The following is a 15,593-nucleotide window of genomic DNA, read 5'->3' as shown; positions in this document are numbered from 1 at the left end:
TGGTGGGTAAACAGTTGGTGTGCTCTTCCCTGAGGAAGACGATTTCCCCCATTCTCAGCACTCCTTAGTTGCCTGTAGTTATTTGTGGAGTCGAGGTCCCCAATCTTCCCCCGTCTACCTCAGTACATCTGCGAGTGTCATCCTTGTTCAGTTCATGCTTAGGCAGTCATGTTGGAAAGACTGTGGGTGTAGCATCTGACATTGCTACACCCACCTGACATCATAACACAGTCTCACAGCAAACTCCCCGGTCCTCTGCAGTCTTCCCACCCCTTCTTCCTCAATGTTCCCCGGGCCTTTGGTGTGGGAGTGCTTTGTAGACATATCTAGCGTGACGAGGCTCCACAACTCTGCATTTTGATTGGTTGTGGTTTTCTGTAATGCTCTCTGTGGCAAAGATGTCTACTTGACGAGGAGTGAGGACTACACTTATCTGTAGGTATAAGGACCCATATTTAGATGTAGTGAGGGATTACACTGGCTTAGTAAAATGGTGGTTATAGATTCTCCTTCCATATTGAGTCTTCAGCCCATTGGCTAGGTTTCCAGTACCAGGTACCATTTCCCTCTTGTTGTCAGGTCTTAAGCCCAACTAGAAAGCTGTTGGTTACTGCCGAGTTGTGCCTACTGCACCCTCAGGTTTGCCGCACCATGCTGGCGGTCCTTGTGGCTCATAGGTATCATATTTTGGTAGAACTGTTGGTCGCTTCCCTCCTTCGGAAGCCTGCATGGGCCCTCTGGTACCATGGAAGCTAACCCTCAGGGAGGAGGCTTTCAGGTCAGTACCAGCTCAGGGGCCTCTGGGTCCTGTGTCCGAAGCACACTGATGATTAATTTTTTAAAGATATTTATTGCATGTGTTTGATGAACAGATGTTTAAAATGTCCCCTTTTATATTTGCAGTATGTGCAGAAGCTTATAATCCTGATGAAGAAGAAGATGATGCAGAGTCCAGGGTATGTAGTTTACTGAACTAGGTGACGTTAAGCGGGCGCTCTCACATTACGTAAGGCAGTAATAATTGAAGTCTTAACAGACACAGGCTTTTGGCACAGACAAGCAAAGTATCTTCTCCTTACCGTGTTTTAATCAGAGTCGCTCTTGGACGAAGCGAGACGAGGCAGAAGTGCTCACTGAAGGTATGGCTTCAGTCCTTCCAGCACGGGCACCCTGAGGAGGAAATGTTTTGAGCTAATTCTCTTGTAGCCATGGTTGTTTGTGATAAGTGTTCCCTATATAGGAAGATCCTAGAGAAGATCGGTCAGTAACGGAAGGCTCCTCTGAAAGACACAGGCCTCATAGCATCACAAGGAAGCTGCCAACACAGCGCTCGCTTGGCACACTTAGTGCAGACTCGTTCTTGGAGGCCTTGATGGCTCTGCAAGGCTTTGCCTCGTGCAGTTTGATGGAGCTCTTAAGTGGTGTCCTTAACTTACTTCTCCCATTGGTAATCCAGTAAAAAGTAAACTAAGTTGAAGGTCATCATGCTCGAACATGAAGACCAGTCATACCCGGCCTCCCCGACTCCTGCCTTTCCCGTCCTTCCCTTCCTTCTTTTCCTTATACATACTTTGGAAAGGTCTTCTTTGCACCTTCAGCCTTAGGAGGTGTTTTTAAAAGCTTGTACATATAGCTCTGAGAAACGAAGATAGTGGGTCCCCACTTTAAGACTGTTAGGCCCCTGAAGCGGATGAACACTCCCGGTAGCAATCCAACTCTTCTTGCCAATCTGAAGCATGCTGTCACTACGCTGTGTGATCTAAAAACTACCTCCCCTACCAACGTACCTCATCCGTGTCTCTACCAGAAACAGTAATGGATGATAGTTGAGGGCCACACACATTCCTCGCGCTTGTGTTAACTATATATGGTAAAATTGAGTAATCAAGGTAATTTGAGGTAGTTTAAACTAGTTTTAAAAATCTTAAGACTAAGGGACATAGTTAGAAAGCAACATTTAGTATCTCACTGCTTCAAAAAGCTGAGACCTTGAGAGTTCTGGCTATCATTGAGAGTTAGTTAAGTAACATGGTTTAGCTAGTTCGTTCCCATTGTAGTTAATATTCACTTAGCAGCCAGTCAAATGGACTTAAACATAGGAAATACCAGTGTGAGCTTATTGGATTCATGTTTGGACATATTGCCAATTTCAGAAAGAGTTCAGAGGCTACACCGTAGACAGAGCCACCTACCTTTAGGGCAGACGTTCCCAACCTATAGGTCATGACCCCTTTGGGAGTTGCATATCAGATATTTACATTATAATTCGCAACTGTAACAAAATTACAGTTATGAAGTAGCAATGAAAATGACTTTATATTTGGGGTCACCACAACGTGAGGAACTATGTTAGAAGGGTTGCAGCATTGGGAAGGTTGAGAACCACCTCTCTAGGGTTCTTCAGCAGCAAAGGTTTAGACTTTGAGTGGTGTTAAGGGCACTCACCCAACACTGTCCTTATTGCTGTCTTTCAGTTCAAGATCCTGGTTTCTCCCGGAGCTTCTAATAAGCCCCATGTTAACCAGTTGGGGCAGGGCTAGGAAGTCAAGGCTCAAGAGACCACTTGTATAAGCAGGGCAGGCATTTTCTATGGAGGATATGGGATGGTCCAGATCACTGTAGGCAGTGCCATCCCTGGGCTGGTGGTCCTGGGTTCTATAAAAGCAGCCTGAGCAAGCCACGGGCAGCTAGTCAGTAAGCTGTACTCCTCCATGGCCTCTGCATCAGCCCCTGGATCCAGGCTCCTGACATGGTTGAGTTCCTTTCCTTAATTCTCTGGATGGTGGACTGCAAGCTATAAGATAAAACAACCCTTTCCTCCCCAAGGAAGGAGTCTCATTGCAATCAGAGTGTCTCATTGCAGCAACAGAAGCCCTAAGACACTGGAGTCTGTATGGGTTGGGGACTCACTTTAAGCCTTGCCCTGGCTAATAATTTAAATTTCTACATAATGCATTAATTACATATTAATGATTATAATAAAGTGCTTTAGGATTTTGATTAGGTTAAAAATGCTTTCTTCTAGATGCCATGCTAAAGATTATATCTTGTCTTTGGCCTTAAAACTGTAAGACAAACAGTACCATAGTTCCTAGGTATGATTATTACCGATGTCAAAATGAGTTAGCTCTATTTAGATGGGCATTGAAAAATGTCTGTGAGGAAAATATATACTATATATTGGTAGAGTAACATTATTATTATTATTATACATTATAATTATTATTATATTAACATCATATTAACTGGAATTTTTAATAATCATGAAATCTATAAACTACTAAAAATGGATATTTATCTTCATATGAATTTAAAGAAAATCTAAATACTTAAGACTCATTTTAGCAAAAACTAATTTGGGTTTTAGTTGGAATACCAATAATAAAAGAGAATTTAAGGGTTGTATAGTTCTAGCACGTGGCATTGGAAGGAAGAGTAGTATATTTCCTTGTTCTAGCCTACAAAGATCTCTCGGACGCACCTCTGCATAGTTGGCCAGGGGCTTTAGGACAGGGTGAAGCAGCCCCTGTCCTTTTTTATTAGAGGCTGCCGGCTGATGCAAACAAGCAAATTAATGAGTAATTACAAAATAGGAAGTGCTCAAAGCACAGGCGGACATTGTATAGGGATTAAAAGTCTGAAGTGACTGGGGTCTCCTTGAGGTAAGACAAGAGGCAGGACAAGAGTCATGCCTGGGCTCACTGGGCAGCCACCAGTGAAGCTGTGTGGTGGAGGCAGGTGTGGCCGGCTCAGGGCTCAAATGAGGTCAGAATTGGAGGAATGGAAATGCACCTCAGCACAGGGTGGGGCCCACTGAGGTTTGCAGCTGGAGAATGGGGTGCTCTCATTGGATGTTTGAGAGGTCTCCTTTATGTCTTCCTGAAGGTTGGAGTGAAGAGAACGCAGGGTATGTGGAGAGCATGGCTAAGGAAAACATATCAGTCGTCTTTCTGATTATTTTCCTTGAAAGGCAGTAGAGATTCAGAGCAGGAGTTGGCAAATGCTTTAGTGGGAAATTTTTTTTTTTTTTGACTGAAAATTCACTGCTCCTCCACATGAATATTTAATGTTTGGGAGTCGGAAGCTAGTCAGCCCTACTGCTGCGACTCAAAATCAGCACAGGCAGTGTGCAGATGAAAGCATGTCTGTTGAACTTGAATTTCATCTAATTTCCATGTGTTAGTGTGTGAGAGACAGAGACAAGGCAGGCAGGCAGGCAGGCAGGCAGGCAGACAGATAGACAGACACACATACACACACACACACAGAGAGAGAGAGAGAGAGAGAGAGAGAGAGAGAGAGAGAGAGAGAGAGAAGGCAGAGCCACTCTTAGCTCAGACACCATTGAGTACACATGTGCTGGTGGGTGTGGCTTACTGTTCTGGGGTCTGAGTGTTTACTGATAGCCAGCGGTCTGTAGTCTACAGACTGTGAGAGGAAGAGATCAACTGAGTGAGTTTGTTTTTTCCCCTCTAAGTTGCCACCTGTTTCCTGGGGTCTGTTACTAGGTTGAAATGAATGTATATTGATGGGGCCCATGAAATACTGCCTGGCACACATCAAATGCCACATAAGTGCTTGTTTAGCAGTATTTGTATCCTGAAATGAGGAATTTTAATAAAAATCAAAAGAAGCTGTGGGCTGGTAAAAGCTCACCCTCGGGTAGATTGCTAAATTTTAAGTGTTCCAGAGACACAAACCTCTTAATGCAGAATCGTGTCAAGCCTCATAGAAATGGTGTCTGTACAAGCAGGCCAGCATCTTCTGCACCAAAAGCATCCAGGGTTGCACCTGCCATCTGACTGCTCCCTGAGCACAAAGTGTAATAGGAGAAGGGCCTTAGGAGGGAGCTGGGAGGAGTGGGAAGATGGGGAACAACAGTAGACCGTAGCCCAGGGAGGGCCTGGGAAACACAGTTTAGACAGGTTAATTGGTTAGAGCAGAAGGGTCAGGGAAAAGTTGGGGCTCCTTCTTCAGACCTCATGGGAAGTGAAAGGGTGGGGAGGAAGGGGAAGACTTGGATTGACAGCAGGGGTGAAGCAGCGCAGGGCGGAGAGCAGACAGACAGTGGGCTGGCATCCCCAGCCCCTCTCCTGCATCCCTCCCGGATGGCTGCTCTGCAGGCCCGCCCTTGCTGTTCCCTTCAGAGGGAGAAGTAGCACTCAGACTCATCTCTTGTTTTTCAAGTAGAAAATGGTGAGTTTTGGTGAGGGGGATCTAAGTGTTGAGCGTTTCTGTGTAGCATAGGCTAGAAGCATTGTGCCCTCCTGCCATCTTAGGGCCTCAGTTCAGGCGAATGTGGGTCAGAAAGTTATCAAAGGTTTCCTTTCCCCTTATGGAGTGACTAATCAAATCACAAAAAGAAATAGCCTGGCAGACACAATGTAAGGGAGTAAGGTTTGTTTGGGATCCAGTTTCTGGGGGCTTCAGGTGGGGGAGGGGTGGCTTTAATAGTGTCTTAGTCCTCAGTGGCAAGAATGTCACAGGGTAGCATCCAGGAAGGGGTTGCTGGTCTGGGAAGACAAGCAGATAAGAAGGGCCTGCCCATAGCCATGTGCATCTGTGAGCCGGACCTCACCTGCTAAGGCCCCCCACAGTCTTCAGAGCAGCAGCATGAGGCTCAGTGTGGGGGCACACAGAATCCCAAGGTACAGCATTCAATTGAAAATCTGTAAGGATTTATTCACTAGCTAGTAGTCTTTTGTGTCACCTATAAGTCACAGGCACAGGCGTGGTGCCCATTAGAATCCTCTCCTTGTACTGTAATGTCACCTTTTTTAGGTTTAGGGGTCTGTTTCTATTAGTTTTAGGTTTTTTTAGCTATGTCTTCTGCTAAGTTAAATGTGCCTGGGAGTGTTGGTGTCTGTGGGCACAGGCTCATTGCTGTCTGATTCTAGCTGCTTTGATGGGAATGGTGAGGCATTTGCTCATGAGATCCTACAATTATTGTTTGAATCAATATTGCAATAGGAGAAGTAGTGTGTTGGGTTTCCAGGAATCCACTCCATGCCTGCTTTTAAGAGCATCTTTTTTTTTTTTTTTTTTTTTTTTTTTTTTTTTTGTTCTTTTTTTCGGAGCTGGGGACCGAACCCAGGGCCTTGCGCTTCCTAGGTAAGCGCTCTACCACTGAGCTAAATCCCCAGCCCCTTTAAGAGCATCTTTTACCTCATGTTATATTTACAAACCACCAGTGTTCACAATAAAAAGAGCCTTTTAAGTTAGGCATAAGGCTCAGTGGGAGAGTGTTTGCCTAATGTGGCCAAGGCTTTGGATTCGGTCTCAAGCATTCCCATGTCATGAAAAGAAGAAGCCAACTTGTTGGTCCATTGAGTCTCACAGAGGACCCCATGACTGCTTCATTGTCCTGGAGTAAATGTTCAATAAAAGTTTAGAACACTGGCCTCTCCTGACTTTATCCTATAACGATATCCTATAATGATTGCATCAGTATTTCTTGGAGTCGTTTCCCTTGGGGGCAGTGCATGGTTGCTGGGTTCCTTAGTAAAAATCCTTTATGTGCTATCAGGGAAGTTACCTGTAATTTTCCTAAAATTTTCTTTAATCTTGAATGAAGTATACATTTAAGAATTTATCTGCTTCTGCCGACATTATCAAGTTTTAAAGCAAAGAGCTGCCTTTGGAAGAGTTTTAAGTTGAGTAACAAGGGAATGAAGGCAGTGTCTGACTTTCCAGTGTAACTATGTAACACTCTGTCCCTTTGTGTACGCCATATAGGCTAGGATGCATCTTCTCATAGTGTGCCTGCTGATCTGGGGGAAGGCTGTCCCAGCACAATGTTGATGAGTGCGCCATTTCCTGTGCTCATGGACTAATCCCTGTTTGCCACCCAGAGTGAATGTTCTGCCACCTGGAGTGGACCAGAGTGCTAACCCTTTTTGGTTTTGTTGGATTTTCACCTGGTATTGACTGCTGTGTTTGCTTTCTTGATTTTTGCTGTCTTTTCAGATAATACATCCCAAAACTGACGATCAAAGAAACAGATTGCAAGAAGCCTGCAAAGACATCCTGCTGTTTAAGAACCTGGATCCAGTAAGAGAACTCCTAGGGAAGGGGGTTGAGAACTGGGCAAGGACCTGAGTCTTCTGCTTTTTAAACTTAGACCCCCTCTGTGATCACTGTGGGAGCTGAGTCTGAGTCTGTGGAGAGTCATGCATCTCAAACCTAGCTCTGGGGTGGGACAGGGAGGGAGAGGCTAGACCCTTGCCTAGCCCTGGAGTGGGACAGGGAGGGAGAGGCTAGACCCTTGCCTAGCCCTGGGGTGGGACAGGGAGGGAGAGGCTAGACCCTTGCCTAGCCCTGGGGTGGGACAGGGAGGGAGAGGCTAGACCCTTGCCTAGCCCTGGGGTGGGACAGGGAGGGAGAGGTTAGACCCTTGCCTAGCCCTGGGATGGGACAGGGAGGGAGAGGCTAGACCCTTGCTTAGCCCTGGGATAGAACAGGGAGGGAGAGGCTAGACCCCTGAATTCTCTGTGTAGAGACTCTTGGAAGGGTCCTCCCTGTTGCTCCCAACAGCCAGTAATAGGAATCAGATTTGAGTGTAATTAAGCTCTACGTTGTTCATGTTTTACATGGAGTGTTTTACTTGGCTTAAGGCGAGGGAATGTTTGATTCTCTGACAGAATTCTTGACATCTCTAGACTCCGCAGAGGGTGTTTCTAGCGCACCACTCGGTATAGGCTTCAGACTTCGCCTCACACTCTTTTTTTTTTGGGGGGGGGGGTTTCGGAGCTGGGGACCGAACCCAGGGCCTTGCGCTTCCTAGGTAAGCGCTCTACCACTGAGCTAAATCCCCAGCCCCCCCCTCACACTCTTAAGTGTTCTTTGTCATCACAGACAGTGCTTTTGCTCTCTAGTGATTCAGGGAAGAACTGCTCCGCTCCAAACGTGAAGAACCAACTTTTGTAGCTGACTTCAGCCCTAAGTTTTTCCACATTCCACATTTTCTAGTTATCAGATTGATGTCTGGGAACATCAAAGTCCTACTGTTTTTAAAACGAGGTTTGCCCCGCTGGAAGTTTTTTGAAATATTAAGGTACTACATCATATCGTTTTATGTAAGGTCATGTTTATACCCTGAAATGTTTATAAGGTCTCCATTGGCTTTTTGTGTAACCTTTTATCATGTTCTCCAAGAACATGATTTATATTTGGACTTTGAAGCAAACAGTAAAACATTATATTCATCCCTGAGTTCAGATTATCATTTTTGACATTTCTGATTGGCTAAACAAAAATCTGTATGTTGCGTCATTCATTCGTTTCTTGAGGGTAGAATACACATCTTTTTCTGCTTCATTTCTCTCTTTAAGTAGCATATGTTCCTAGGACCTTCCGTATTTATCAGTGTCTCAAAAAGAAAGGATGGCCTGAAACCAGAACATTCTCAATTCCTGTTTCTTCTTTATCTAGGTATGCATACTTAGTAGTAATATTTTGGATAGATTAGGTAATTTTGATAAAGTGATGGTATTTAAAGACTGTTAGGGCTGGGGCCCCGTGAGTAAAATGCCCACTATGCAAGAGTGAGGACCCGAGATCAGATCCCTAGTACCCGTGAAAACACCAGATGCGGCAGCATGTGCCTGTAACCCCAGCACTGCGGAGGTGGGGGCAGTGTGTGGGAGACAGGTAGATCTCAGAGGCTTGCTGACAAGCCTCTCTAGTCAGATGATTCCCTCTGTATTCAGTGAGAGACCCTCTCTCAAAATATAAGGTAGAGTGTGGTAGAGGAAGACTCCTGGGGTTAACCTTTGGCATCTACACACACACACACACACACACACACACACACACACACACACACGCACACATGCACGCACGCACGCACGCACTCACGCACTCACAAGGAAGACAGCAGACAGGTTATCTAAATCAAGTCTCATTAAAACTTACCGAGACCTTTGATTGCTTCTAGAAAGGTGCCATTTTTTTTTTCCAGATGTTTAGCCACCCCGTGCGCATGCAAAGAACCTGAATTTAATTCAGTGGGTCGCTTAATAAAGAAAAGAAAAAGTAGGAAGAGGTCTTGTTGAGAAGACATTCAGAGGGAGGAGGGAGTAAGAGAGGGTGATGGGGTTGAAACAGCCCAAACTCCTCAGATACATGCATAAAGTTGTTAGAAACTTAAATGACGTGACCCACTTGAAAGTAGGAACAGACAAGTGTAGCTGAAGAAAGGTTACAGAGCCGCTCGACTGCAGTTCCACTCTTCTGGTTTGTGTCATCCGTTCAGACTGAGTCTGTCCACTCAGTCCCCTAACTCCATGTTTGCTCTTTGCACCACTGAGCCATTTATATTTAGGGGTGGGCTTATCATTAAGGATCTTCTACTGTTTCCTAGAACTTGGGAGAATTTCGGTGCCGCCCAAGTTTTAACACAACTGTGTATCATCAAGGGCTGTTAGTAGATTTGGAGACCCTGATCGAGTAGGTCTGAGTGGAGCCCAAGAGCACGCCTCACGGGTATCCAGGTGATGCTGAGGTTTCTGGCCTACATACTTCCAGTAACAAGATGAGGTCGCGGTGTGACCATGAATGCAGTCAGTCGTCTCACCTGCTTTTCTAGTGACCGAATGAAACAGTTGCTAGTTAAACAGGGAAAGGGTTTTGTTGTGAGGGTTTCCTGGAAGTGAAGCAGGGGGCAAGGACAACCACAGAAATGACACCAGGCAACATACCTCATGCGAGAGATTCACTGGGGGTGAGGGAGCACAGAATGGCTGTCTCTGAGTGGGGACGGAGACAGAGACAAGCCAGACTGTGATGGCTGGCTTTATGGGGATAAGGTGCGTGTGAGGGAGGAGCCCGGTGGTTAGTGATGACTGCTAATGTCTTAGTATGCCCAACATAAACATTTCTGGGACCCTGTCTACTCTAACCTTTATTAAATTTAAATTGGTAATTTTTTGCATTTTATCTATGTGTATCAGTGTCTGTGTGCAGATGTACAAGTGTGGGTGTAAGTGTGTACATGTGTGTGAGGGCACATCACAGCTGCTGCAAGTGAGCCTGTGTGCGAGACAGCCACACTATGTACAGAGGATAGCATTCCTCCCATCCTTGGGCTCTTACGTTCTTTTCCAATGTAGTGGGTGTTGAAGTATTTGGAGCAGGGGATTTACCAGTCTTATTTGTTCCCGTTGGAAGTTAAAGGAGAGGGATGTGAGCTAGAACAAAAGAGTAGCGCCCATGAAGGAAACCATACTATGATCTAGGGGAGAAATGGGCCTGACCTAAGGTGGTAGGGGAGGATGGCTTCTCCATATGCAGTTCCCAGACCTTGGAAGTCAACAGTTGCCTTCCTGGGGCCTGAAGGAACATCTAGGACGATTGCCAGTGTCCAGCTGCAGTGACTGTGACATCCAGACTGTTCCAGAGCAAGGACAGTTCCACAGAGGAGGGGGAGAGAATAGTTTCCAATTAGCAAAGAGTAGTGTTGGCATTGCAGCTACTGTCTTCATCTGAATTTACTTCCTGGAGTCATTGATTAGTTTGAAAATTTCACACTTCTCAACCTCAGCACACTTCCCCCTTGGAGTAGTGTGTATTCATATATTGAAACACAGATTTCCTAATTGTTAGCGTCTTTGAAGATACGCTTTTCATGAATATTTTAATGCTCAACTCAGTGGGCCATTTTCCTCCTGAAATATTTCTAATTCGAGGCTAACTGGCACAGTTTCCCTATGCTATCTGTAGGCTTTTCCATCGGTGCAGTGAATTGTTGCTGCCTTGGTGACTCAGAGCCTTTTCCGAGCTCCCTCTCAAATCTGCATTCTGTGAGAGAACTTGATGTGGGTTTCCAACAGTGGCTGTCAGCAGCACCGTAAGCCTCCGTGTAGTGACGATTTCCTAAGTTCTCTGCACTCTGTGGGTAATTACTGGGAAATTGATTGACTAGAGCAGACACCTGTCACATAGGAAAGATTTTAAAAAGCAAAATTCTCTATTTTATTAGGAATTTTTAATATACTGGTATGGGTGCTTTAGCTTTATAATTAAAAGCCACGTTTCATATGTCTGCGCAAAATGGGGCTGATTCTAACATAACCAAAAATTTTACTGTCGCAATTTATTTCATTTTTCTCCATCTGACATTTAGAGTCAGAACTAATCAATAAAGCTGATATTTTCCCACTACCCGCCCCCCCATCATAAGTAACAAGTAAAATACAGTATTAGTAAGCCATTTAATTAACCTTCAGAATTTTGATGGGTGACCATATGTTGTCTGAAGTTGATGAACTCATTTGGGTAAAAGCTCCCCGTGGGGCTAATTAGCACCATGCCAGGAAATCTCTGCTCTATTCCTTCCTGGATCATCCTCAGCCCTGGCTGCTGCCCATGAAGAGGGGCCAGAGCTCATCCACAACCAGGAAGGAAAGAAAACCCTTACAACCAATCACTGTCATTTCCTGGTGCTTCTCTTAGTCCATGGGAAGATTTAAAATTTTGTTCTCTGTAGAGGTTTTTTTTTTTAATAATTAAGAAATTTTAATCACTACACATACATTTACCTTGTGGTGTGGTTTGAATGATAAGTATCTGCGGGCCTATAATTAAGTAAAAAAAACAAACAGAAAACCCCACAATAACCACAACAGATGTTGAGGACATGGGACATTGTAACTCTCACACGTGGCTAGTGGGAAGTAAGTGTTTCAGCTGTTCAGAGTTAAGTAGAGGTCCCGTACAGTTCAGAAATGCCTCTCAGAGACATTCAGAAGGATTGAGATCCAACACTGGTTGAGGCAAGTCCTCATAGACGAGTATTCATATCAGCATTGTCCACAGGAGGTGGAAGGACGCAGACACCATCCGAATGTCCGTTATCAGGATGTGGGATCTGCAGGTTGAATTCAGGTCATCAGACTTATGTTCCATTAAGACATCTTGCCGGCCCAGTAAACTGAATCTAAAATTTACCTCTAAAATAGATAAATCTGGAGAGACAAAGTCCCAGAAAAGCCTACACGCTGTTGAAAGCCAGTCAGGGAGTTGATAATGACTTCCAACATGTACTGTAAGGTATGATACCAACACCGGCAAGAAGTGCATGTGTTAAGTAGCAGAACTGAGTACAGACTAAGAATGGGTCCATGTGAATCAACAGGATAGAGGAGCAAAAGGCGACAAGTGGCTCTGGAACAAGTGGATGCTGTACTCCAAAGGGTCGAGACAGGTTTTATACCCCTCATGAAAATGAGCCCCAAATGGATCAGAGACCTCAATGTAAAATGTTAAAAATGCCTAAAAAGTATATATACCTAGATGATCTAGACGTTGGTGACTATTTAGACAGGGCACCAAAAGTTAAGTATATGAAGAAGTAACAAGCTGGACTTCATTAAAATTAAACCTTTCCAAGGCCAAGTGTGGCGCTGTGGTCCTGTAATCCCAGTACTTAGGAAGCTAAGGCAGGAGGGGGGTGAGGTATGGGACATGTGTGGCTACATGGTGAGACCCTGCTTTGAAAAGAAACAACAAAAACAACAAAGTGTCTGAACTATAGAAGATACTTTCAACAGAATGAAGAAACATGCCATAAGCAGAGAGATAATATTTGCAAAAGATACATACACCCAGGGGCTGGAGAGATGGCTCAGCACTTAAGAGCACTGGCTGCTCTCCCAGAGGACCTAGGTTCAATTCCCAGCAGCCACATGGCAACTCACAACTGTCTGTAAGTTCAGTTCCAGGGGATTCTACACTCTTTACATGTAGGCAAAACGGCAATGCACATGAAAGTATAAATAAATAAATATTAAAAAAAGACACACCCGATAAGGAGCAGCTAAACAAACATCCTTATAATTTAAAAATCTTCACAGTAACACCCTGGTGGAAAATTAGACAAAGACTGGTGAGATAGGTCAATAGATAAAATGGCGTGTCACATCCATGCAGTGTTCTCAGGCTGGGAAATGCATATTACTGCTTATGCTGCAGTGGGGATGAACCATGAGGACATACTAAGGGGAATAAGCTAGATCCTAGAAAACACATTTTATCATTCTCTTATCTGGAAATATTGAGAAATAACATATTCTCTGCATAGAGAATAAACAGAGTCATGGTTTCTAAGGAGTTAGGGGACCATGAACGTAGCAAATGACTGTCATTAATAGACACAGGTTTTCCTTTTGGGGGAATGAAAATATTTTGAGATCTCATAGGGAGGGCTGATGCTCAGTAACCTGTATCACTAGGGAAAAGAACACCCAAATCAAAACGGCGAGATATTGCACACCCATCAAAATGGCCAAAATCTAGAACACTGACACCACCAAATGCTGGTCACCTCCCAGTGGTTAGAGAAGGAGTGGTCAGAGTAGAGGCTGCACATTTGAGATCTCACTGGATGTTGCCATGGTGTCTATTCCATTTGTGCTTTTCCACAGAAGCCAGGGAGAATGTCTCCTCCTCATGGTGACTTCAGTACAGTGTGCTGTCCTCCGCAAGTGAACGTTGCTAAGTGAGAGGAGTGGTATCTTATTTCAATCTTAATTTGTGTTTCTTTATTTTGGGAGAAGTTGGGCCTCTTCTTTTCAAAATTATTTTCAGATGTACCCTCTTCAGAAGTATTTTGTATCTCTACACACAGGTCTTTGGTGGCACCTGAGAGCCCGATTTCGTTAGTTTAATTGGGTTCCTTAATGTTCCCTTTCAGCTTGAAAACTTGTGTCTTCCGGTTCTGGAAATTTCGTTCCACACTTCTTCATTTTCTCTGTTTCCTCTAGACCTCTTTTCTTTGTTGAGTTCATGGTTTGGTTTTATTCTTTCTTATTTTATATACTTGAAACAATCCAGTCAGGTGGCTGTGTGTCATTAGACATTTGTAATAGCTATAGAATGTGTAAGGTCAAGAACAAACCTTAAGGTAAATGCAGACTCTGGGTCCTTGAGTCACTGAGCACGGATGGGTTCTAACAAGCCCACCACAGTGCTGGGGACGTTGGTAGTGGAGGAGGCTGAGGGGGTGGAACCCTCTGGTCAACTTAGTGCATCTGTGGACCCAAGACGCCCAAGGCGTTGATTTTAAAGGAAAAGAATAGCAGTCATGTTTTAAGCTTTTTGTCTTTCATTGTCAGGATCTTTTTGATATCTGTGTGTAACGTCATCCCAAGCCGTCTCTGGGTGGGTAAGCAGCACTGACTAAAAGCTCTGCTCTGTTCCTGGAACACCTATGGCACTGTGTTGCTCTGAGGCTGCCAACAGAAAGTGGATTGAAGCCCCGAGGAGGCAGAGCAGCCTGTGAGCTCACTGTTAGAGCCGAGGGCCTCTTCCCAGCAGTGAAGGGCCTGCTTTCCGGGCACCGGGGTTTGGTCTGTCTATTGTAGCTCTCTCCAGCTTGTTTGATTTCTCTCTGATCTAGTCTGGGGAATTAAGTCAGGTCCAGGCTGCTCAGCATGGTCTGGGAGAGAGGGGCTTTATTTATGGGAAGGTGGTACTCACACCCGCATCTTTAAACCATTCAGCTTGCTCTCATCTTTGCCTTTGGGCCCCACCCTGATGGACCTCAGAATTTTAGTCCGAATGGTTTCCGTGCTGTGCTCATTGGCCCTCCAGCACTGTTAAATGCAGCTTTAATAATTCGTAAAGATCTTTCCTAGAGATGTAGATAGATGGTTGGGTTTTGAAGAGAAATGTAATGACAGAAAAGATGGCAGCAGATTTCACTACAGTCATTTTGTTGTTGGTTTCGTTCTGTGTTTCGCTGCCCTCCACTCCCGCCTCAGTCCGTAGTTTGTTCTGTTCTGTTGTGGGCACTGACACAAACTGTAAACTTGAAGTTAGGATATAATTTCACCAGGGATTTGGAGGAGGTTTTAAGAACAGCTATCTTACAGAAATTTGAAACCGTTTTTTTTACCACCCCAGTTAGTTTAGTTTTTTAAAATTTTTCTCGAGATGTATAGTGGTTTGGTAGTTCTTTTCCGTGTAAAGTGGTGATACTTTCAAATGCCCTAAAGTAGGCCAATGATCATTACTTTCACTCAGATGTTGAGTACGAGAATAAATAATCTCATTTGTACGTGCTGAGGGAGACTAAAGGGTATTTTTCTGATAAAACTCAATGGTAATGGTGTTCCTGTTTTTTTTTTTTTTAAATCTTTCACAAAAGTATAAAAATGACATGATTACTCGAGGAACTGTGTTCCAGATACACACGAAGTTATTTTGTCTGTTTAAAAAAATAGGAACAGATGTCTCAAGTATTAGATGCCATGTTTGAAAAATTGGTCAAAGAAGGGGAACACGTAATCGATCAAGGTGATGATGGTGACAACTTTTACGTCATCGACAGGTAAGTTTTATCTGGCTTTACTACGGAGGTTCAAAAAGGCTACTGTGTGAAGTCCTAGCCGTTGCTATGACAACCAGCAGGTTAATTTGATAGTTGTTTCTCTTCAGCCTCACTACTTTATGATGTAAATGTCTTGTGACTATGTACAGTAAAGCTGTGCAAGGTCATGCAAGGAGCCAGTTTATAGGAGAAGCGAATCTGTAAGTCACAGTCATTAATGTGCCTTGATTTGCTAACATATTTTGTAGGTAGAAAGTTAATATTG

General features: G+C 44.3%; 1 protein-coding gene across 4 annotated transcripts in view; it reads left to right on the top strand.

Moving 5' to 3' along the window:
* The window catches only part of Prkar2b (protein kinase cAMP-dependent type II regulatory subunit beta), a 91,270-nt gene that overhangs the window by 59,233 nt on the left and 16,444 nt on the right, over positions 1–15,593 (top strand). For all 4 annotated transcript variants that reach the window (NM_001030020.1, XM_087552276.1, XM_087552278.1 and 1 more), the window contains 3 exon segments: positions 904–956; positions 6,967–7,050; positions 15,222–15,328. In NM_001030020.1, coding sequence (NP_001025191.1) covers positions 904–956; positions 6,967–7,050; positions 15,222–15,328 — 244 coding nt within the window.

This window comes from Rattus norvegicus, chromosome 6, assembly GCF_021556685.1.
Source record: "Rattus norvegicus strain SHRSP/BbbUtx chromosome 6, alternate assembly SHRSP_T2T, whole genome shotgun sequence".
Classification (NCBI taxonomy): domain Eukaryota; kingdom Metazoa; phylum Chordata; class Mammalia; order Rodentia; family Muridae; genus Rattus; species Rattus norvegicus.
Note: the sequence above shows the minus strand (reverse complement) of the source record. Positions and strands in the feature narration are given on the sequence as shown.